We start from the raw sequence: 26,308 nt of genomic DNA, 5'->3' as shown, positions 1-26,308 counted from the left end.
CAAGCCCCTTGTTCAGCAAAAGGATGAACAAAGTTCAATTCCCTGCATATGACAGTACCACTTGGTATGGAAATGTAGCCTCCAACACTGCTAGGCCCAAGGATTTATATTTCCAAGTATCACCAGGGACACTGCTGAGTTGCAACTCTGAATAAGAAAAGGAAAGTAATGTAGAAACAGGCTAAAGAAGAATGCATGGTATTTTGGTTTGGCCTTTACTCTCCTTTTTGTTTGAATGTTTGAGTCACACCTGGTGATGCACAGTACTTCAGGCTCTTTGTTCAAGATCATGCCTGGTGTGGTTCATAAAACCATATTGGAAGTTGAGAATCTAACCTGGGTGGCTATGGGCAAGGTAAGTACCTTCTCTACTGTATTATATCTCCAGTTACTAGCATTTATTCTTATAAGAAAATAAACACTAGAAGAAGTGGAACTCTTTCTATTTTTCTTATTACAGATAAATGAAGGAACATCCTGGAGAAATTCTATTTTCTATACAGTAAATAAGCAAGATAGAAAGGTAGGCCAAGTACCATCTATAATCTAAACTTTACAAATTCTTGCATGTTTAAGCTCAGATTAAACTTTGAGCCTGCAGTTTCCAGCGATGATAAAAGTTCAAAGCAGATGCCCGAGCAAGGTACAAATTTAAAATGGAATAAGCACAGTATCTAAAGTGGGAATACCATTTGAAAAAAGTGGAAGTTTTATCAGAGGTGAAAATTCTATAAGGGCATTGATCATCACAGGTTCTGGACATTTTGGTTATGGAAGGTGAAGAAACTCTAGTGTAAGCATGTGATTCAAACTATAATAGACAATTTTTAATGAGTTTAATAAAAAGGTGGTGTAGGAGGGGATAGGGTACCTTGAGTCCTTGACTAAGAGACACTGACACTAGTGATGGGTTTGGTGTTGAAACATTGAATGCCTGAAACAGTATTATCAACAGCTTTGTAATAACAAAATATAGCAGTGTAATTTTACTTTCATCATAGTGTTTGTAATCTGGATTACATTCATGCCCCTATCACTTTCTAGTTGGAGGACAGACACCTTTAATTTCTCCAAAAACAAGGATTTTGTTTGTTTGTTTAGTTTGTGGGCAACATTCCAGCAGTACTCAGAGGCTAATCCTGGCAGAAGTTCAGGGGATTTTGCATTGATGAGGACCGAAACCAGGTCTCCTGCATTTAAAACATGCAATCTAACCTATTTAGAGATCTCTATGGCCTCTAACTACCAATTTTGTTATATAAAAATAGTTATGTAAGGGTTATTACTGAAAATATTTAAATGACCTATTATATACTAACTGACTTACCAAGTTTCTAAGAGAAAGTTTTTAAATTTAGCTTATATTTTGATTTTTATTCTATCAGAATTCGATATTTCTTATGAAGTAGAATGCTGCATTTCTATTTAAATGCTGGTGAAATCATATATTGATTATGTCATTTCTTTAAATGCATGCTAAAGAACTGCTACTTCTATAATAATGTGCATAAACTATTCATAAATCTATGGATTCCTAAGTCCAATCTTACAGTTCAATGAGTAAATCATATACACATCTGGGGCCAAATGAGTGAAAAATAGAGAGCAGCCCACAGAATCAGTGATACAACACATATGAAACACAGCAACACACACTATCCACACCACCACCATCCCACCTCACTGAAGCTTCATAGGAATAACCCAATTGGAAATTTTACTCATCCTACTGATGTATTCTTTTACTATGGTAAAAAAAAAAATATTGAGGGAAATAGTTTTTAAAATAGATTTTAAAAAAATCACAATAAGCTCTTTTTAAATGCTTTAACAGATGAAATAATCATGGATGGATAATACAGATAGTATAAAGCTTAGTCCTATGAGAAACCAAAAGACTTTATTCTGATCCTGACCACATTTTGGGAAGTCAGTCCATTTCTACATTTATAGAAAGAAGGTATCTTTTTTGGTATAGAAGAATTCATTCTTATGGTGCTGTTAATGCAAATACTGACTTACTCTGAAAACTTGATTTGGGGAATAAAAAAAAAAATACCTCCAATAGTTCTTTTAATAACATACAATGAAAGGCTGGAGTTATAGTACAACAGGGAGAGCAATTGCATTGCATGTGGCTGACCTATATTGGCTCCCTGGCACCTCATTTGGTCCCCTAAGTAGAGAACAGGAGTAAGCTGTGAGCACTATTGAGTTTGGTCTTAAAATTGGGACTGGAGTGATGAATAAATAAAATAAATAAATAAATAAATAAATAAATAAATAAAATATATACATGCTTTTATATATGTATACATATAATGAGTTTTTTTTAATTCTTTGGGCACTGTAATTTGAAATACAATCGTTATTTCCCATTTTTTGAATTAAATGTTGGATTACAATTAATAATTATTAAAACTCTCACATGAAATAACATTGTATGAAATGAGACCCAAAAAATGCTAGGATAATTTAAATAATCAGGAATTGATCAAATCCTGTAGCTCAGCTTTCTGACATTGTATGACAATCCCCAGGATGATGATTGTCACATTCTTTAAAGAAAGGAGGCAAAGGAAAAAGAGACTGAAAGAAAAAATAAAAAAAGGTCTGCTTCTCATTACTTCTTTCCCTTAAGCAGTAAAAAGCCACAACAAATGGATCAGAGACCAAAGTCAGGGTCTTTCTGAAGTATCCCCAGGACCACAGAGCTCAGAGCAGATTCCCCCAAAATGAATATTAAACTCCATCTTGAAAGCCACATTGGGATTAATACTAATAACAACAATTGATGTCTCCTAAGGGTTTAAATACCAGGAAATGGTCTTGTTTCAGACCCTTAACAAACTCTAGGAGGAACGTGAATAATATTATGTTTTCCATTTACAAATGAAGAAAAACGGTGCCACACCCTAGTTACTCAGCTACTTTCTGGTGGAGCCAAGATTCAGACCCTACCATTGCAACTCGAGTTTCTCCTTCTTATGCCTGCTAATTGCTCTTTCAATCTCTTCTCCCTAACAAAGTATGTACAGCAACTCTCCAAAGACAAGCAATGGTACTCAAGTAAATATAACACACAAAACTGGACCAAAATCCACTAAGATATAATAAAAATATATTATATTCACCCATGATTCTTTACCAATCTGGTTTGGATTAACTATGACAATACACACAAGCCTTTAGCCAAGTGTCTGGCACAAAATACTTATAAATGTTAGCTACTAGCAGTAATTTAACTGCCTATAATCACGATTATAGAATTCATGTTCTTTCACAAAGTCAGGCTTAGATAATTGGCCAAAACTCTCCAGTAAGTATCTCACATGCTCATTCTACGATGCTTACTCTTCCCTCCTTTGAAGGTCAATGTTTTGACATAGTTTATTTAGAGTGGACTATTTCGGTAATTCACATAATTGCCCAGTAAAAGAATAAAGTTAATTCCATTTTCCCCCCAAGACTATCAACACAGCATTTGTTCTGTTTAATGTCACTTTGGATTACTAAAAGACATAAAACTCTCCAAACATAAACATCATTAAACAAAAACCTATTCAAGTGGAATATAAAACACACTAAAGAGTCATCATTAATTCCTTAAAGTTTTTCTTTGGTTGTTTTTTGTTTGTTTGTTTCTGTTTTTGCTTTTTAAACAACTCCACCCAAAATTCAGAGCATAGGCACTCAAGTACAAATGAAAACAATCAACCCAAAATGAGCAACAAAAGCAATTGCCTTGGGCCTCAATCAATGTGCTGCTTTTATATGGATCAAGTACTCGCTGGTTTAAAAGTTGGATCATCTTGACTTTATTGACATTGCATCCTAAAATATTGTGTTTGTGTGTTAGAATTAAATCATGTGAACATCACAGATCTAAAAATGGACAGAAGCATGTGTGTGTGTGTGTGTGTGTGTGTGTGTGTGTGTGTGTGTGTGTGTGTATTACAGAGAGGAAAACATTTTAAGTATATAAGTATCCATGAGCACAAGGCATACATTTCAATCCAAAATGACTTTACTAGGCATTGCTCATAATGCCCCCAGGATTTTTATCTCACATCTCACCAGCTTCTATACAGAATCATAGGACTAGAGATCTGGGAAAGTCAGAGAAAAAAATGAACCAGAACAGTTATTCCCTGTGGCTATGTTATTTATAGAGGAAGAAAAGACAGTACAGTGTGAAGAAAGGAGCATCATGGTCAAACCAGCTTAAGTCTGCATCCTGGTCCCTTCTAAGTAGCTGTGCAACCTTGGGCAAGTTATTTAAAATGTCTGGGCCTAAATTCCCCATAATATCTACCTCGAAGTGCTGCTTCTGGGATTAAATGGAATAACTTTTTGCAAGTTCCTGGGCTAAATCCCTTATTTAAAACCAAAGCTCTAGTCAGTTCGCCCAATGTCTACACTTTGACCTTAATACACATTTCGTTTTGTCCCTGCAAGGAAATTCTGCTAGAGATACTCTGTTTCATGCTGCAGGATTATAAATCACATGTGAGGTGTTGAGAGTGGAAAGACATACTGATCAAAAGATTCCATTAAATAAGAGTGCACTGTATTCCCTCTAGGAGTTTGTATTTTCTTGAACTGTCATAGGAAGGCACACAACAAAGAAAGCATGCTAAATTATCAACTGCCAAAGCAACAGGCTCAAAGTCATAACAATATACTCAAAATTGAAATGTTGTTGTGTATAAAAATACATGTTTATATATTATTATAAAAATAACTCCAAGGTAATACCATAAAACTGGAAAATATGGCATAATAACCATTCTCCATTTGGATCAATATTTTTAAATCTTTACATTTAAAGCATATTGTATTTTCCCTATATAAAAGCAAGAAACAACTTAGTAATGTTCATAATAACCTCTGTCTCTAAAATAACAGACATCAATGTTCATAAAATAAATGATCAGACTTCCCTTAAAAGTTAGAGTGAGCAACTCTCCAACTTGTCCAGGGTTGTTCATTCAAGGTCTCTCAGGACACTTACCTGGTTACCCCCACTTCAGACAGTTTCACAAATAATAAGGAAATCCAGACAATGGATACTATCTTTTAGTTTTCAGATTAAAAAAAAAATCACACACAATCCAGGGCTCTTTTCACTAAAACACACTAACTCTGGTACTGTGTGTAGTAAGAGCTGTGGCCAAACACTAATGCTAATGACATGGAGGAAGCAAGTCCTGGTCCAACTTTTCTAAATGTTGCCTCCTATGTGTGGAATGAAGTGCAAAGCTAACAGTCACCTTGCATATCTAAAACCAGTAGCTCTCCTCGAGTATATTCATAGGTCCAATGAGAGAAAGCCAACATCAGTTCCTCCAAGATGTTGCTGGGGACAATTTCATCTCCGTTGTTGTTGTTATATTTTCTAAACTCCCCGGTCATGTACTTCTCAATGGTCAGCCACTGATTAGCTGAATGACAGTAGATTAAGAAGACTTCCAGGAACCTGTGAAGGGAGAAAAAGAAAACTTTGATACCCACAAGCAAAGGGGGGGGCTTATATTGCTGAACAATCAGAAAAAGAAAATGACCTGACACTGTTTAATCAACTTACAAGCTCTCTGCTATCTACAGAAAGGACAAAATTTAGTAGTGCAAGTATTTCTCATGCTCACTTACCTCCCTTCTCTTTGAGAAACTTTCAAACCTTTTTATGAATATAAGACCCATCTTTCCTTTCTGTGCTCTATAAAGTTCTGTGTAAATAAAACAATAAATCTTGGCTATAAATTTTCAACACCAGATTATGAATGCAGGTATATGATCACAAGTGAAAATTACTAGTTTGTTTTTATAAACTTCCTAAATTCTATACAATATTGAACAAAGAAACTATGCTTAAAATAGAAATGTATTTCTACCATAATGTTCTCAGACCCAGGATGTGCTGTTTCAAGTAATTAAGATGTAATTCATGACCTATGCCTGAATTTCTCCTTGATTGCTCACATGATTTAGATTCTTTAAGTAAAAATATCCCTGCGATGATGTATTCTCTTAAATTTACGTATAAAACTATAGAAGGAAAAGCCCCCCCCCCAAATCCATCAGCTTAGAGAATTTCACAGGACTGAGAATAGGTGGATAGAAACTTCTACTTAACGTAGAAATTCTATATTAACGTGAAGAGCCAGAATACATTTTCTCACCTTGGTGTGTAGGGAATGTTTTGTGGTTTTACTTGGTTGAAGGTATAAATCAATTTTTGAGCAGCTCTCTGTTGTTGAATTTCCTATAAAATAGGGAGTATATCACATATCATATTAATGACCAAGCTTACTAGAAGCTTCCCAAATGAGCTTTCTAATTTTTTCAGCTCGTATCTCTCCCCATTCCAAGAGCAAAGAGAGAATATCTGAGAGAAGGAGAGAGTAAGGAACTTGCCTTGCATGCTTGCTGAAGATCCCAGTTAATCCCCAACACTACATTGGGCCCCTTGAGCACTGCCAAGAGAAAACCCTGAGCACAGAGCAAGCACAGAGCACTACTGGGTGTCGCTCCCAACCAAACAAAAATACAAAAAGAATTTCACAAAACACTACCACTTCTAAGAAAGAATAAACTATTCTCTGGACTGAAGATAAAGATTCAGTGAAGTTATGGACAAACCTCCTTTGTTTCATATGGTCTTTGAGCCCCTGACTTACCCTGAGGCAAAGATGAAGCACAGTACTCTCCTGGAAGGTATTTTGCCATGTTTGTACAACCTCTGGAAGAAAGGACTTCACAATAAAAACCTGCCCAGGCTTCAGAATTTTCTCTTCCGACCAAGTGCTGATGACTCTCATGGCTCTTCGAAGACCACCATCCATTTCCTCTCTGGACAACACCTGTATCATGGCAGCTCTCCCATGCTGGGACCAAGAAGACATGCTTTTGTCAAGATTCAAAGGAGAACTCTCCTCCAGCCGATAGACAGTCACTTCTTCCCCTGCTGCAAAGAGAAGTGGAATGGGACACTCAGTAATATCCAGATCTGGGACCAGTACTGAATACTCATTATCACCTTGGAGTCAGTTGGGGCCAGAAGTGTGACTCAATGGGAAAGTACATGCCTAGTAAGCTGGAGATCTATTTTTTATGCCTGGTCCTACAGACCAGTTCTACTTCCCAAATGATCAGAAAGGGGAGGAAAGTTTTTATGTTATTTATTATTGTCCATTAAAGAGAGTAAAGCTACAAAGCACTGGATGATACATAAGCACTTAGTTCTTCTAGTTACTATGGTAATGGGCAACAACAAATCAAAGTAGTGATGATAAACTTGTCATGTTAAAGAAAAATAAATCTAAAATCAATAATTCAACCAAAAGCCATATGTTTTTATGACATTATTTATAGTCCATAAAAAAATCTAATCAGACCTTTTTTACATAACTAGATCTTCCTTGGTATTTCAATGTCAAAAAATGCAGTATATCTATTATATACTGTATATGTGTGTGATATAAACTCTATACATTATTAAAATAATATTGCTATCAGACTGAAAATACATGGTTTAATTCATATGGAGTTAGAAACAAGATCATATCACAAAAGCTCTCTCCTTCCTTTGTGCCTTTTGGACAAGTTATTAAAGCTTTGCTTTTCTCATCTGTAAAATGGGCATGAAAATAACACTTTGTTTGGAGTCTTTGAAGATTAAATGTTTTAATATACCCAAAGTGATCTAAAACATCAAAGATAAAATGTTCTTTAACAGTTTTACGTCTTCCACTCCCTGTGGTACAGAGAGCAATTTTTTTCAGCCCAGACTCTACCTGATAGTATTTATTGCCTCCTAAAAGAAGTTAGATATTCTCTACAAAATTCTAGCCAGCACTGGCAAAGGGAAAAGGGTGTTACATCTTGTATGACTGAAACTCAAATATGAACGACTTTATAACTTTGTATCAGATAGTTATTTAATTAACTTATTTATAAAAAATAAAATAAAACATCAAAGAAAAATTGTTCTACCCAGGCTGTGTTTAATTGTCTTCTAGACCTCCGTTTCACGTTGATTTGTATACAAACACTACTAGTTTTCCAGGAAAGAAATTCACTCATTCACTCTTCCATTTATTTCCTTAGCAATAAGCATGCATAGTATGCTAAGTAACATATGTTCAAATATATTTTTCTTTATGCCAAATGAGTACCAAAGGGTATTTCTTTAGAGTTTTTAATACCTAGAGGAGGAGCAGAGCTAATGAGCTGCAAATGAGAGTAGAAGGAGAAACTATTTGCATCATAGATGATCAGAAACCATCAGATATGGATCCTTAAGAAAAGGATGAGTGGAGTCAAGATCTAAAACAAAAGGTGGAGACCAGAGACCTTTGTTATAATGTCAACTGGTGGGGAAAAGAAAATTTGATAGCGTTAGGTAATGCAAGTGCCTTTTCTGTATTACTGTAGCCTTTAAAAACAACATTTGATCTCTGAATTAAGAGCAATTGATTTATAGAACACACATAAAAATAAGACACAAGTACTTCTTTTCAGGTGCCGATTAACTTTCCTGGTATTGCCATTATCATTTTCTTTGTTTATTATGCATGCTTGGTTAGTTCTTTTCCTTCCTACTTCCAGTGGGAAATACTGGAAATGTCAGGTGCTACTTTATTGCTCTCTTCTTAACTGCTGCTCATTGTAGGTCCCTTCCCCAAAGTCATAGACTTTGACCTTAACATTGGCCAGGAAGTCAGCAAAAATTTGTTTTAGAAAAGTATTTCATTCAACTGCAACCACTAGTAAAACAAAAACTTCAACTAAATGAAGCAAATTGGCTTCTTCTCTGATTTACTCTGACATTACACCTTGCGTAGCAGTCTCACAAAGGTTGAAATGGCACTCACCAAAAAACTGGATTGGTGTAAATGGTATGGTCTGAGAGAGTCTCATTAAATTGTTCCTTTCAATGGCTGCAAACAAAAACAGATTTACTATGTTAGGAAGCATCAGAGGTCTGAGTTTATAGAAAACTTCCCCACACCAATATATTCATCAAATGCTTAAATATTTCATTTCAATGACACTTTATTTTTATCTTTTTTGAAAATATGAACTATACTTGCTGGAAAGATAATACAGCAATAAGCTGCTTGCCTTGTATGTAGTTGATCTTGGTTCAATCACTGGCACTAATGGTCTCTCAAGCCCTACCTAAGGGATCTCTAAGCACACTCAGGTGTAAGTCCTGATCTGAGCAAAACCAGGTTTGACCCAAATCTCCTCTTTGCCTCCAAATATGAACCCTAAAGCAATTTTAAATTAAACTGTTTTAAGCAAAAAAGCTACCCAAAGTTTTAGGAAGATTACAAGAAGTTTTATATATATATAAAATATGTATGTATATATATATATATATATATATATACACATATATATATGTATGTATATATGGCCTGAAGTCAAGTAATCATCTCTAATGCTAGGTCACATACTAATCCATATGTACGTGGAACTTTGTTTTAAAGGATCTTTTAATCTGTGTTCTTCATCCTCTGTGGTGTTTTGTTGTTTTTTCCTTTCCCCAGAGCAAATCTAATGCACAGTGGACTGTGGGGACCTCTACTGCTGACTTTGAAAAGTTCATCTTCTTTTCCCAGAGAGTAAAAGACCAGTTTTAATTAGAAGCAAGTGATCTACAGTTTTCTGTTTAGAGTCTCCTCTCTGAAAAGAGCAGAGTCAATAAGAGTTACATTATTCCTCACTAGAGACTTTAAGTTGACAGTTGAAGTCAAAATAATAGATTACTGGTAGACTGAAAATCCTAGTTTATAAGAGCCTAGAATAAAGTGTTGGGAAGCCACTGAAACACTATTCACTAGAGGATAATTCAGGATAAGGCAATCTATTTACTGGACCCTGAACACATGCCCTTAATATAATAATAATGTTAATTATACACCAATATGCTCTTACTCATATGCTGAGCTCTGTGTAAACGGCATGTTCATGAATTATCTCATCCAACACTCAAAGCAATGACCCCCAAAAGACCATCCAATGGCATGAGAACTGTTGATTGTTATCTTGCTTTGCATTTCAAAATGTTTTTCTCTTAATGCTCTGCTAGCCCTTGGGCAAATTGTTTCTCAGAAAGGGCAAGCACAATTATTTCCACACAGAAAGACAACTTAAGCTTTGTGAAGTGACATTGCTTAAGAAAGTCAAGTCCCTTAAGGTTTAATATCCTTGTAAGGTGTCCTTGATGAACTAACTTTATCCAGTGGATTACTCATTCAATGGTTATGTTCACTGATGACCCAAGGAGGGCACAAAATTCTTCCCCAAGGAGTTAGCTGAAACCTCAGAGCTGGCTTTGAATGTGGGAGAAATTTTCAGATTTCAAGGTCATCTTTCTCCTTCACAATGTGAAAGTTTTCAAGGCAAAGAGATTTTTTTTTCCACCTAAATTCTCTTAACAACTTGTTTTTTCAAGTTAATAGGTAAGGTACAAAATTTACATGTCCCACTCATCAAAGTTAACAAAGTTCAAAGTTGATAATCTTCATAATGCTAGAGAATTCAGCAATATTTCTAGTTCACAGGTGCAAAATCACATTTTGCTCTGGTGACATGTCTATGTACACATGCATCCTACCTGAATAATGATGTTGAGACTCTTGAGGGCTTTTTAAGGAGGCAGAGATTTCTGAAATTATAGAGAAGATTGGCATTTTAATTACTGGGCTAGAGATAAATAAGTGCTGATGAATATATTGCCTTCAAAGTTATTATTGAACGAGTTAATCAGAACAGCTTCTCAGGATTTGAAGTGGATTGCCTCATATCCTTTTACCACATAATTGTGCATGGTATCCTGACAGCTTCCAATCATCAATGTAATATCTCCAAACATATTTATATGGGGAATTGAAGAAAGACAGGTAATATTAGCCTCAAAGATATATTTTCTCTGAGCCAATTACACCTCTGAGCTACAGAAGGCACTCTGCCCATCCCGCTTCATGACATCCCAGAAGTACAATTCTCTAGGCTCCATACCAAGACACAGTGCCTGTATAAAGGCATTATTAATACCAAGTTATTAGCAGACTACTTCACTGACCTAAAATGACAACCAAATGAGGAAAACACATTAAGAGTAAATATAAGAAACAAAGGAGTGGAGAATGTAAAGCCAAGGGATTTATTTGGTTACAGAACTATGTGCTGGGAACACCCAATACAAGCTTAACTGGATCTCTTCTATCTATCCCAAGTCCTAACTGGAAAATCTCCAGAGAAAACCTTTGCAGTTTTCCATTTCATAAAAATCAAAATTAAAATTGAGAACTTTAGTCTCTTGATAGCAACTGCTTTACACCTAGTAGAGTAAGGAGTCTAATAGCACTGATTTCATACATCTTGCCAGCATCTTATTGCTGGATAAGGAAAGGAACATGAAACTCTCTTCCTTTGGGAGTGCTTGATAAAAAGCAAGATCCACAGAAAAGACTGAGTTCATTCAATGATTAAATTAAAAAGTATCTTTTTCCCACTATAGATCATGTTGGGAGTGACAGATGTGAATATGAAGTGGCTGTTAACCGAGAGAAAAGCAAATATAAAATACTGATAAAGAGAGACATGAAAACTATAATTACAATATAGTTTTTTTAGATAATCAAATATATGTGTATTTAGAGGCTTATGAAACCTTTATAGGTACAATACATATAGGTACAATACATATACTGTGGCCATCAGAGTCTGATGTAGATTATGCTTCTATACTAATTTCATCATTTAAGGAACTATGAGGCTTTGTTCACATTCATTCAACACATATTTATTAATATCTTCTGGGTGCCAAGCATTGGTCTGTGCACAAGACAAAAAGTAGTAATGGATAAACAGCCTCTGTCCACGTTCTAGCAAAAGCAAACAGAAAATAAAAATAAAAAAGTAAATCTATAGTAAATATAGCATGTTATATTATGGATTAGATTAAGAAAATTAGGAAGCATGAAAGACAAGGATATAACTATTTTCTATGTGATGATTAGGCAAGAACATTTGATAAAGTGAAAACTGAGCACACAGCAAAAGAAAAGAATGGAAGGGAAGTGGATATATATGTATAATTATTCTTGGAAGAGCTAGCAATAGGAACAATTACCCTTCCTTAGAACCATACTTGCTGTGCTAATAAGAAAAATGTGGGGCCCGGAGAGATAGCACAGTGGCGTTTGCCTTGCAAGCAGCCGATCTAGGACCCAAGGTGGTTGGTTCGAGTCCCGGTGTCCCATATGGTCCCCCGTGCCTGCCAGGAGCTATTTCTGAGCAGACAGCCAGGAATTGCCGGGTGTGGCCCAAAAACTAAAAAAAAAAAGAAAAAAGAAAAATGTGGATGGAATGGATTGTGATGAGAGAGAATGAAGTTGAGGAGCCAGACCAGGGCAGGCAAATTAGTAGGGTTTATTACACAGTTTGCACTTTTCTTTCACAGAGGGAGATGGAATACCACTTGCACAGTAGAGTGACTATTTGACTTTATTTAAAAAGGTTGTTATGGGGGCATGGAGGCAAAACGTTTGCCTTGCATGCAGAAGGTCGATGGTTCGAATCACGGCATCCCATATGGTCCCCTGAGCCTGCCAGGAGCAATTTCTGAGCATAGAGCCAGGAGTAACCCCTGAGCACAGCTGGGTGTGACCCAAACCAAAAAAAAAAAAGGGTAGTTATGGCTACTCTCTGAAAATTAACAAGGAGAGAAGTAATATAGAGGTCATTTTGTGATGAAGAGTAGAAAGTGGAAGAAGCAAAGTGATTACATTATTGATATATTTGGAAGAATTTATCGATATGTGTTGCTTATGGATGTGTGAGGAAAAAAAAGGAAAGTCAAATCTGTGAGACTTGAAGCACCACAGCTAGAAGGATGGACATGCTGTTTTCCTGAGATGGGTAAAGATGGAGGTATAATGCTTTATTCAATATATTATTTAGTCACCCCAAGGAAGGTCATATTTTACATAGAAGAAATACTAATTGAATGGCTTACAAACATGGAATTAGGACAAAAGTCAGCTGTCAAAAGAAAAACTAAAAGATTTTTATACAGTTTGTAAATGAATGAGAAGTCATTGAAGATCTCTATTTTAGTGGCTATTTGTCATTTAGATAGATATTTCCAATAGGAAGATGGGAAAGATTTAACCAATCACAAGGCCAATAGCATAATCAAGAGAAAAACAAAATGTACAAATGTTCAGTTTTTATTTTAGAAAATTAAATCCAAAGGCTTTAAGGGCAGGAAGCAGTAGAACAGAGAAAAATGGTTTATAAAGAAAGGGGTAGAATAGTGTGAAGTTGAAGGCAAAGTTGATAGATAAGAATAATGGGGTGAGAAGAGATTGTAAATGTTGAGATTTTCCAAATGTGTAAAAAAGGTGGCTGTCAGAGAAATCCAGAGCTAGTCAACAAAGAAATGAGAAAGTTAGAGAAGAATCTCAAAAATTAAAAAACAGAATAGTCAACATCAAATATCAGGAGTTTGGTGAGTACTGGGGTTATAAAATTTGAAAGATGAGTGGAGTTTCAGAGGAGTAATGGGGACAGACAGTAGAGACTAAAGAGCAAGTGTCAAAATTTTCAAGTGGAAGGGAAAGAACAGAAGCTACAGTTTGAAAGTTAAGAAATTCAGGGAGGTGAATACATTTTCCTTGGCTATAGAAAAGAACTTCAATTTTTCATAACTGGAGGAAAGGAACTCCAAAGAATAATACTATAGAAGAGAAAAGAGCAAACTGCATTAATAGGTCAAGAATATAGGGAAGCTTGCCACTAAGTAGGGAGTGCAATTAGTGCAGAGAAGGGGCCACTATGTTAGTTGGGGGAAGAAAGAGAGAGAGACAGAGAGATAAAGAGAGAGGCGAGAGAGAGAGAGAGAGAGAGAGAGAGAGAGAGAGAGAGAGAGAGAAGAAAACTTCTGTCATAATGATGGGAAATGTGCACTAGTGAAGAGATAGGTATTGGAACATTGTACAGTTGAATCTCAATCATGAACATCTTTCTGATTATCTCACAGTGATTCAGTTAAAATATTAATTACAATATGAATATGGACAGAAATTTTCATCAGAAGACAATGGTAAAATGAGGACAGCTTATGTAGCCATGAAATTCAACCCACAGTCACTGCCTACTGTTAGTCCACAGGTGTGGAAAGGCTGAAGAACGTTCTGTTATAGAGTGTGCCTGCTCTGGCAGGTAACTGTATCTGGATTATTCTATTTAGCTAGATGGCACATGGAGTCCTGCTAAAACTAAGAGGATAGGTTGGTATGCAATCATATGAATAACAGTGTGCAATACATGTAAAATGTATGTTCAGGGAGCATTCTCACTCAGGAAAAAATACAACATCATAAATTAGATCATTCAAAGAAATTCTGTAAGCTGGTATCATTCTTGATTTATTTCAATCACAAATAACCTTCAAGTAATACAAATTTCATATTAGGAACAAGAACTTCATTAGTAAGATAAGAAACAAAAATGTTTAAATATAAAATCTTACTGTTAATGCCATTCGAACTTCTCAACCTGTTTGAAAAAGTAAAGTCATTTAGATACTGTTTAAATCTTGAAAAAGAAAAAGTGTAAGATAAAACTTCACACGTATACATGTGTCCGTATGCTAATCAATTTCTTTGAAAGAGAAGTATCGGTTATATCTGACCTCTAACTTTATCAATAAAGAAATAGCATCTAGCCCTGCACTTAGTTTCATACAAAAATGAGCACCAGATATACATGTAATCATTTACTGTAGATGTCTTAAGCTAACTCAAAAGAAGTATTGGGTTTTGTTTTTAATTAGTGATGTGATCACACACATATATAAGATTTAACTGTGTTTATGTTGTTATGGATCAATTAAACTGAAGAGTTCCCGAACTATGCAAAGTAGATGTCTACAAATGAGTCTGCGAATGTCTTGGGCAAGCCTACAAATAAGCTTCATTAGCCCACGTGGCCCCAAAATGCTCACAGGCTGAAATTAGCTCTCTTTAAATTGTTACTTGCCCTGCTCAAGTGCACAAGTGGCCATGGGCAAGTCTGAATAAATGCTTTCAAAGAATATCTCCCGTATTTAGGGTCCTTAGGGAAGAAAGTACAATTACAATTATTGTTTAATTTCATGCTGCAATAACCCACAACTCTGCATGAGCACAAACTACTGAACCTTTGGGGGAGGGGGTTAGGAGGAGTTGTATTTACATTAAATCGAGAGGCAAGGGTGCATGGAGAAACCTTGGTGGGAGTTCCAGAAAAAAAGGCCATGTCAAATAGAGCTGATTGCATACCAAAAATCACTTTCTATCTGCTTGATATTAATAGTCTATTGTATAGTAGATGGTTTGGGAGTCTGCTCCTAAAGCTGTATAAATAATCTGATAATGTAACAAAATTTAGAAAATACAAATATATTAATTAATCTTTCTTTGGATCATTTTTAACTTTTATTATATTAACAGTTGATTTATTCTCTTCTTTCTATCCATATTTTTTATTCTCTCTGTCTCATTCCTACTCTGACCTATGCTTTGACAAACACATCTTAATAAAAACAAACAAAACTAAAAATATAAATTCAATAAACAAATGGAAAATAGGATGGCAGAACAAAATTATTTTAAACTAAAGTAAAACCCAGTATAGTTTGGTCTTTTTCCTTACATAAGACAGATTAATTTCAACCCTTGGTTGAGAATTTTGCAATCTTTACCAGAAAAGATTTAATAGTCATTAGTTACTTTGCTTGTTTTTGTTTTGTTATGTTTGACTTTTTGTAGTAGTACATTTCATTATATTTCTTCCCCACCCCCCCAACTTTTTTTTTGTCTGTTTGTTTCTGGGTTTTCCTGGCAATAATACTCAGGTTACATCTGCTCAATACTCGGGAATTACTCCTCATAGTGTTCAGGAAACATATGGGATTGCCAGAACAGAACCCAGCTGGCCACATGCAAGGTAAAAACTACCTGCTATATTATCTCTCTGACCCCATCTCATTATATTCCTAAATGGCAATGAGGCATTATCTTATTGCCACAAACAGGAAAACCTAGGAAATAAATTGTTTTCAGTCTTGCTAACAAAGAAAATACACTGTCATCAGACACATACTTTTTTCTTCTTCTGACCAAATTAAATCTTTGTTTCCATCAATTAAAAGATAGAAGCTAATGGTGCTTAAAGTAAAACACTTAGAAATACTCACAGGGAATTTCGATTGAGGTTGAGGTTGGTGCTCCAGGAATTCCACGAGTTTGTACTCACATCCTAAGCAGAAGAGAAAGGTCATTGCAGTCACCCAATATTTCTTGCATCCCTAACTTCCAATAATATGTTTGCAACCACACACCTTAAAGAGCATAGCTCTTTTATTCACCTCACTTTAATATTTTTACACTTATTTAAATAACACCAGTTTACACAAAGTGTCTTGTTTTAACCTGGAACTCAGCAAGAAGTAAAGGAGAAGAGATCATTGGGAATTGGTGGAAGGAACTGGAATTATTGGTAGAGAGAGCCATGCAGTGCTCTGCAACTATAAAATTAATAAGCCTTCATCATGCAAACTATAATAGCTCAATAAATATATAACTATTTTGATTTTATGCTTTAGTAATACATATTGATATCTCTTCAAACACCAACTATTATTTTAATATGAGTTAGGTAACATAGTTACAATAGTGATAAAGTAAATTATTATTCTTTTGAAACCTAGCATTTCAGAGATTACACTAGGAATTAAGAATTATATATTTTTTATCCATTCTCAAAAAATATCTCTTGGATCTTCTAATTTCATCTCATTTGGATGGCATTGGACCCATTTTAGGGATACAACTACTAAAACTTTTAAGCTGATATAAATCCATATATACAAACATGCATAAAAGTTTTGAGAGGAGCTAGAGCAATAGCATAGCAGATAGGGCATTTGTCTTGCATGCAGCTGACCCCAATTCGATCCCTGTCATTTGATCTGGTCCCCTGAGCCTACCAGTAGTGATTTCTAATTACAGAGCCAGGAGTAACATCTGAGTATCACCAGGGGTGGCCTAAACCATCTCAAAAGTTTTGAGAACTAAGAAATGTCAGTGTCAGGATGTGAACACTAATTCCTATCTCCAATTATCCTCAAGTATTCTTATATATTACTACTAAGATTTTCACAAATTACCTTCCTACAAAAACATCTGAATTTGTCAGTGTTGTGTACCTACATGCAAATCATTTGTGCTCAGTGATGAAATTAAAACAAATGTTCAAACCAACCAAAATTAAGCTTCTTGGATTAGTTTAACTAGACCACACTTCACAAATGGCAAAACAGGTAGGTACATAATTATAGCCACTATAGAAAAATAGAGGACAAACTCAGTGAATTTCAGATTTGGAAGAACACCAATGATCCTGTGCCTGCATTACCAAATCATTCCAGCATATCTTCAAAAAGGTTAGCTAGATCTGTTTGACTAACCACACTAAGTGAGAATAATTTTAGTTCCAGAAATAAATCAATCCATCCTTTGTAAATTTAGTTGTTAAAAAGTATTTTTTATTCTTCGAAGCACTATTCACAATAGCCAGAATTTGGAAACAATGCAAGTGCCTGTGAACAGATGAGTAGCTACAGAAACTACAGTACATCTAGATGATGGAATACTATGCAGTCATTAGGAAAAAGAGTCATAAAAGTTGCTTGTACATGGATGAATTTGGAGAGTAGCATGCTGAGCAAAATTAGAGGGGAAAGGATAGACATAGAATGATCACACTCATTGTAGGATATAAAAAATGAGATATTATGGTAATAGTATCCAGAGACAATAGAGACAAAGACCAGGAGGAAAGGTCCATAGTAGGCAGCTTGCCACAAAATGTAGAGTGCAATTAGAGCAGAGAAGGTATCACTATGTTGATGATAACTGGACAAGAACTGAGTACTGAAAGGACATAAAGTGATAGACACGATACCTCTTCAGCAACAATTTTGCAAACCACAGTGTCTAAATGGGAGAGAGAGAGAGAGAGAGAGAGAGAGAGAGAGAGAGAGAGAGAGAGAGAGAGAGAGAGAGAGAGAGAATAAAAAGGTCTGCCCTAGAGGAAGTGGGGCACGGAGAAAAACTGTGGACATTAGTGGCATGAAATGTGCATTGGTGAAGGATGTTGCATATTGTATGACTGAAACTCAATCGTGAATAACTTTGCAACTGTGAAAAAAACAAGGTTATGAACAACCTTGTAACTACAGTGTTTAAATAAAGTAATTAATTAAATTTAAAAAATTAAGTAAAAATAATTTTATTCTTAAGACAAAAAAGAAAAATTCTCCTCAGACTGGGCTAAAGTTAGATTCAGTAATTTCTCGATGTTGAATCTATCACTTTAGAGAAGATATTTTAAATATCATATATTTTCTTCATGTAGCAACTTTCTTGTATTTGAAAGTTTTTATTTTTAAATGCCTAGATTCATTCTCTCCCATGTTAAAGATATACAAATAAATTTCAAGAGAAAAGATAAATTACCTAGAGAAAAAGAATACAAAAGGAATAAAGTGAGGGAGAATGCAAATGATTAAAGATTTGTCAAGCATAAATTAGAAACAAATATTTAAGTGTAAAGAACTAAATATTTTTGCCAATTTTAAGTAAACAGGAATTAAGGGGGACTGAGATAAAATAGTCTAGGAGACAGACAAGTATTGTTGGCATGAGTATGATTTTTTGTTTTTCCATTTTGATTGAGTTTACGTATTTCAGGGGTACAATTTCACTTCTCTTTCAAATTAAAATTACCACATGCTCCATTCCCAAAGGATTAATAACACCCCTCCCACATCACAGACCATTGGGGCCCCAGCACAGACGATTGCTTCAACGTCCCAGTGCCTTTACCTCATGAAGCTGTTTTCGATAATCACTGACTTGTACCACATGCCGTTCAACGTCTTTGGTTTTAACTTTCTGATAAATATAAGGTTCCAGACCTTGTTAAAAAATATAAATAGTTATAGAATAATAAGCATGTGTTACATTTCAAGTCTCACTTTCTAAAAGAAAAATCTGAACACAGGGAGATTATCTCAGTTTAGATTTTCGCTTTTTCAGTAAGTTTTATCAAGATATTTTTGTCCATTTTCTCAAATGGTTTCTATTTCTACTACCTTTACATTTGTAACAATTTAGACTCTATATCAAAATCAAAAAATAAAACTATCCACCAACTGTCTTCCAATAAAATATCCCATAAAATATAAAAAATGTATAAATATATATGTGTGTATATGTGTACACATACAATCTTAATACTGAAGTTTCCATTTACCTCTAACATTATCCCAGTGTCTACCCTCCCGTCCTCATCCCACTCCCCACCCTGTAGAAGCTTCCTTTGGGACATTATATATAATTTATTATATATATATTTATATATATAAATAGAGATTATTTTGTATCTGTCTTTCTAAGTAACTTTATTGAAGCTAGAGGTATCTTTAAGTATTCAACACCACTGCATAAGCAAATAGCAGCCAAAATAAATAAATGGGACTATATCCAACTAAGAAGCTTCTGCACTAAAAAATGAATGATGAACAGAATAAAAAATAAGCCCCACAGACTGTGAGAAAAACTACTAATCAGTTATGTGATTAATTTCCAATATATATAAAGCACTGATAGAAATTAACATAAATATCAACCTCATCAAAAACTGGGGGGACAAAACAAACAGAAACTTCCTCAAAGAAGACATACTTGTAGTCTATGGGTATATGAAAAATTCTCTCAAGACCCTCAATTATTCTTAACTCCAACACATTTTCACAAACTTAGTCTCAACCCAGACCTATAGAGTTAGCACAGTAAATAGGGCATTTGCTTTGTATGTGCAATATTCAATCCCTGGCACTCCATATGGTTCCCTGAGCCCACTAAGAGTGATCCCAAAGCACAGAGCCCTGAGCACCACTGGGTGTGGGCTAAAAACAAACAAATAAATAGAAAAATCTTAACTCGGGATATTGTTCAAGGATTTGTGCCTCCTGTCCTCCTAGGATTAATCAGATACCTAGAGTTACTCATTGCATTCTTTTCTGGTCATCAGACTCTTTCCTAGAACCTTCTCCATATGAAATTTATGAAAACAACTTATATGGTTTCTTTAACTTTATCAGCTAGGGAGTATATAAAATGAATTATGTTGGTTAAAAATAATACAAATTCCAGTTATAAGATTAAACAAGCCTTTGGGGTTTAATGAACCAAGGAGCAAGAAATCCTAAATGGAGCAAGGAAAGCCTCTTCAACAAGTGGTGTTGGCACAACTGGCTAGCCACTTGCAAAAAATTGAACTTAGACCCCCCAGCTAACATTATGTACAAAGGTAAAATCCAAATGGATTAAAGAACTTGATATCAGACTGAATACCATAAGGTATATAGAACAACATGTAGGTAAAACACTCCATGATATTGAGACTAAAGGCATCTTCAAGGAGGAAAATGCACTCTCCAAACAAGGGAAAGCAGAGATTAACAGATGGGAATATATTAAGCTGAGAAGCTTCTGCACCTCAAAGGAAACAGTGTCCAGGATACAAGAGCCACCCACGGAGTGGGAGAAACTATTGACTCAATACCCAATAAATAAGGGGCTAATCTCCAAAATATACAAGGCACTGACAGAAATTTACAAGAAAAAAAAATCTAATCCCATCAAAAAATGGAGAGAAGACATGGACAATTTGACAAAAAAGAAATACAACTGTCCAAAAGACACATGAAAAAATACTCAGCATCACTAATCATCAGAAAGATGCAAATAAAAACAACTATGAGGTACCACCTCACACCACAGAGATTGGCACACATCACAAAGAATGAGAATAAACAGTGTTGGCAGGGATGTGGAGAGCAAGGAATTCTTATTCACTGTTAGTGGGAATGCTGTCTAATCCAATCTTTATGGAAAGCATTATGGAGATTCCTCCAAAAACTGAAAATTGAGCTCCCATACGATCCAGCTATACCACTCTTAGGGATATACCCTAGGAACACAAAAATACAATACAAAAATATCTTCCTTACATGGATATTCATTGCAGCACTATTTACAATAGCCAGACTCTGGAAACAACCAACATGCCCTTCAACAAATGAATGGCTAAAGAAACTGTGGTACATATATACAATGGAATATTATGCAGTCATCAGGAGAGATGAAGTCATGAAATTTTCCTATACATGGATGTACATGGAATTTATTAACCTGAGTGAAATAAGTCAGAGGCAGAGAGATAGGCACAGAATAGTCACACTCATCTATGGGTTTTAAGAAAAATGAAAGACATTCTTGCAATAATTTTCAGAGACAAAAGAGAGGGGGGCTGGAAGTTCCAGCTCACTTCATGAAGCTCACCACAAAGACTGGTGAGTACAATTAGAGAAATAACTACACTGAGAACTATCATAACAATGTGAATGAATGAGGGAAGTAGAAAGCCTGTCTAGAGTACAGGTGAGGGTGGGGTGGGGAGGAGGGAGATTTGGGACATTGGTGATGGGAATGTTGCACTGGTGAAGGGGGGTGTTCTTTACATGACTGAAACTCAACCACAATCATATTTGTAATCAAGGTGTTTAAATGAAGATATTAAAAAAAGAAATTTGCTAAGAAAACAGTTCTTAAAATTTCTCATCACAAAAAAAATTGTACCCTTATGTGGGAAAAAATGTTACGTAAGGTTATTATGGTGACCATTTTACTATATTTATCAAATAGTTATACTGTATACTTAAAATTAATACAACATTATAGGTAAATTAAAGTATAATAAAAATAATTTATGTAAAAATCATACTCATAATATTGTACAAAATATAAAATAAAATATATACAGTATAAATATACTTTTATGGTAAGATAAATATATTTATATTTGATGCTGGAATCTTATCTTTAGATTTGATTTGCTTTATTCAAAGCCTTAGTAAATTATATGCTTAAAGATAAAAATAGTTAAGCTCTTAAATTGTAACTTCAAATTGAGTGAGTTCTAAATTAATTTCTGTATCTTCTAAAGCAGAAATTTAATGTGACTGTTGTTATTTAACAGACACTCAAGTATTAAATTTCTCAAACACTTAGCATTAACATTTGGTTAGGGCTTTTATTTTACAGTAGGTAATTCAGTTGGTAAGTATGTATCCCACATAAGTGGGATAAAAATTTCCCTGTCTCAAAATAACTGAACATAGAATAACAATGATTTATAGAAATATAGTGATTCAGATTTAAATACAAGGTCTAAAGTTATCTTGCAGTCACATATATTTGTGTCTGTATGTGTACATGTATATACATATATACATACATATACATATATATAAGGTTTTTGGGTTTACAACTAGCTGTGTTCAGGGTTTACTCTAAGCTTGGGGAGGGATCATTTCTGAATAAACTTAGTGGATCATATGCAGTGCTGGGGATGGGATCTGAACAATTTGCTGCTTAACAAAGCAAGTGTCCTACCCATTATTTTATAGTTTATGTTTAACTAGTAGTCTTCATTCCTGTCTTGCTGACTGATTTCTACATTCTTCTGTAAATATCATAGTATCAAGTAAAAGGGATATTTTCCTGGACTGTTACCCTATCCTCAGTAGTAAATAACCAATCACAATTCTAGCCACTAAGTTTGTATACGGGTCCACATCAATGTTACAAGAACCTTAATAATTTATAAATTTAGACAACTCCTGCCATTAAGTCATATCTAATTAATACTCTCTAGACTGGGTAAAACAGCTTTGAGTATAAACCAGTATATGAACAAAAATATTTATTTTATACACTAGACAGCTATAAAGAAAATAGGAATTCTTGTCTTAAAAATCAAAGCTAGAAAAGAGCTATCTTTCTAAAGTAAATACCTAAACATTATTGTCATCCTTTTACTTCCTCATTTCCACTAGAGAGAACAGAGGAACCATCAGAGATCTAAAGATGAAAACTGAGAAAATACTATGACTTTGGGGTCTTGCCACAAGTATTCTCTGTTACATACTTATCTGACTAAATTTGGACACTGTTAGCCAGTTCTTATTACACATTCCTTCTGTTGAGATGAGTTTTTCTCCTGACTCTGAATTCAGTTGGTCACTTTGAGAACAGCTGTTGACTGTTATGACCTAGAGAGAAATACACTTGTTGGAACATAGTAATAATGTGAAAATATTTGGGATCATATAATAGTGGTGCCATGGCAAAGATAAGTAGTTGTTAACAATGCAATACATTAGAATCATCAGAAAACTGTAAAATTCGGGGCCGGAGAGATAGCATGGAGGTAGTGCATTTGCCTTGCATGCAGAAGGATGGTGGTTGAAATTCAGGCATCCCATATGGTCCCCCGAGCCTGCCAGGGGCGATTTCTGAGCATAGAGTCAGGACTAACCCCCGAGCGCTGTCGGGTGTGACCCAAAAACCAAAAACTAAAAAAGAAAAAGAAAACTGTAAAATTCATGGGGGCTGGAGAGAGCATGAAGGTAAGGCATTTGCCTTGCATGCACAGGGACGGTGGTTTGAATCCTGACATCCCAGGAGTGGTTTCTGAGCATAGAGCCAAGAGCAACCCTGAGCACTGCCAGGTGTGACCAAAAAATCAAAATAAAAGAAAAAAGAAAACACTGTAAAATTCCATAACTTATGTTGGTAGTATACACACAACTATGTAATTTTTCTTTTTGTAGTCATTATTAAGAACCAAAGTGACTTACAGTCCCTTTAGGTATATATCAGAATAATTTGGGACTGCATTAAGGTACCAGTTGCTGTAGAGCACTCTGTCTATTGGTCTGGATGAAATAAACATTTGAATCTCTAAGATGTTCCCTGCAGATGTTAATACTATTGAGAAAAAAAACACACTTTTTTTTTTTTTTTGGTTTTTGGGTCACACTGGGCAGTGCTTAGGGGTTACTCCTGGCTCTACGCTCAGAAATTGCTCCTGGCAGGCTCAGAAGACCATATGGGATGTCGAGATTCTAACCACACTTTTAAAATCACTGATACAGAGACAACAAAACCCAACACTTAAGAATTCAAAAGAATTTGTATTGGAATTCTGGCTTTGTCAGAATTTAGAAGCTATGAGATCTTGTACAAATTGACACAATGTCTACTGAGACCTGTTCATTCATAATTAAAAAAAAACACAACAAGATAATGATACATATGAGATTTCCCTATGAGATTCCGAGGGTAAAGAAAGAAGTGGTCAAATTTATAAATTCTAAAGCAAAAAAAAAAAAAATGCAAGATAGTATGATTTGAATTCAGTTTAATAACTAGTTGAACTCTGGTCATTTTAACATTTAATGAAATAAATATCAGTAAAAAAAAACACAATGGTTTTTATTCTTTAAAAAAAGACATAAACAAATATATAAGCCAATAATCATATTAAATAAATGTTAAAAAGCACAAAATTTTTAAATATTAAGAGAATTCAAGGATGCAGCTCAATTGATAAGAACACATGTTTTGCATATATGAGGCTATGGGTCAAATCTTTGGCACCTTCGAGACAATATGACATTTACATTATTAAAATATAAAATAAGTCATTAAATAAGAACATTTTAATTATAAATGTTAATATATACATATGTAAAGATAAAAGTCATGGCATCATAAGCCCACAGATAATAAAAGTTAATAAGCATCAGAATTATAATAAAGCAATAAATTATTTACAAAATATTAATAAATTATTTATGCTAACATTTTCAACAAGTATAATGGACAATCTTTAAAGACACACCTAAAGGTAAAGTTTACCCAGGAAAAATTAGATAAGATGAACAATCCATATCTATAATAGAATTTGGATTTGTCATTAAAAACATTCCAGGGCCAGAGAGAAAACATGGAGGGTAAGGCATTTGCCTTTCATGCAGAAGGTCATCGGTTCAAATCCCGGTGTCCCATATGGTCCCCCGAGCCTGCCAGGAGCGATTTCTGAGCATAGAGCCAGGAGTAACCCCTGAGCAATGCCGGGTGTGACCCAAACAAACAAAAAAAGCCCACATTCTCACTTTAGCAGCACATATACTAAAATTGGAATGATACAGAGAAGATTAGCATGGGCCCTGCTCAAGGATGACATGCAAAAACATTCCCACATTGGGACCAGAAAGATAGCACAGCGGTAAGGCATTTGCCTTGCACACAACCAATCCACAACAGACATGGTTCGAATCCCAGCATTCTATATGTTCCCCAGAGTCAGCCAGGAGTGAGTTCTGAGAGCAGAGCCAGAAGGGATCCCTGAGCACAGCCCGGTGTGACTCCAAAAACAAAAACAAAACAAACAAAAAAAATCCACAAACATTCCCACAAAGATGGCTTAGTTGAATATTTGATTATTTTTGCTAAAAATTGAGGTTGAGGGATTGGAGAGATATTGCAGATAAGGCTCTTGTCTTGCATGCAACCAATATGGATTCCATTACCAGCACATCATGTTTCTTTCCCTGAACTAGCCAGGAGTGATTCCTGAGGGCAGATCCAGGAGTAAGATCTAAGCACAGCCAAGACTGGTGCAAAAACAAACCAAATAAACTGAGGTTGAAATATTTCAATTTAAGGCTAGGATGAGTTCAATTGATAAACCACACTGACATGGGCAAATATCTGAGTTTTTGCATCCCCACTCTGCATGGGCAGAACGAGGTACTAAGAACCACTGGATATGATGCCTACTTAAAAAGACTCAATTCATACAAGCTAATTCAGATAACTGATTAAGATAGAATAGTTCCAAAAAAAATAATAATAGTTCCATCCTCAAAAAGTTCAATAAATATTCTGTAATAGCACACACAAAAGATTCTTTAGGATAGAGCATATTTTAGGACATAAGTCCAACTTATATAAACCCACAAGTATAAAAATCATACCAAATATACTATATCAAACCACAAGACTTATTTTAAAAATTACAATATTCTAGATAACATGCCTATTGATAAGCATTATAGATAATACAGAGTAAACTCAAGGATTTATTCTTTTTTGTTTGTTTGTTTTTGGGTCATATGCAGCAGCACTCAGGGGTTTTACCTGGCTCTACACTCAGAAATCTCTCCTGGCAGGCTCAGGGGACTGTATGGGATACCGGGATTCGAACCACTGACCTTCTGCATGCAAGGCAAATGCCTTACCTCCATGCTATCTCCGGCCCCTGATAT

At 35.1% G+C, this 26,308-nt stretch overlaps 1 protein-coding gene and 1 pseudogene across 1 annotated transcript in view; one reads left to right on the top strand and one right to left on the bottom strand.

Moving 5' to 3' along the window:
- Positions 1-26,308, bottom strand: part of TRPM6 (transient receptor potential cation channel subfamily M member 6) — a 136,922-nt gene that overhangs the window by 12,413 nt on the left and 98,201 nt on the right. Inside the window, exons 27-35 of the mRNA XM_049769755.1 lie at positions 23,122-23,245; positions 18,951-19,042; positions 16,259-16,320; positions 14,552-14,577; positions 10,628-10,678; positions 8,877-8,942; positions 6,681-6,967; positions 6,183-6,265; positions 5,274-5,479 (exon numbers count right to left, since the gene is read on the bottom strand). Coding sequence (XP_049625712.1) covers positions 5,274-5,479; positions 6,183-6,265; positions 6,681-6,967; positions 8,877-8,942; positions 10,628-10,678; positions 14,552-14,577; positions 16,259-16,320; positions 18,951-19,042; positions 23,122-23,245 — 997 coding nt within the window. The remainder of the gene's footprint in view (positions 1-5,273; positions 5,480-6,182; positions 6,266-6,680; positions 6,968-8,876; positions 8,943-10,627; positions 10,679-14,551; positions 14,578-16,258; positions 16,321-18,950; positions 19,043-23,121; positions 23,246-26,308) is intronic.
- Positions 25,146-25,246, top strand: LOC126004841 (uncharacterized; annotated as a pseudogene).

Source organism: Suncus etruscus, chromosome 3 (assembly GCF_024139225.1).
Source record: "Suncus etruscus isolate mSunEtr1 chromosome 3, mSunEtr1.pri.cur, whole genome shotgun sequence".
Lineage (NCBI taxonomy): Eukaryota > Metazoa > Chordata > Mammalia > Eulipotyphla > Soricidae > Suncus > Suncus etruscus.
Note: the sequence above shows the minus strand (reverse complement) of the source record. Positions and strands in the feature narration are given on the sequence as shown.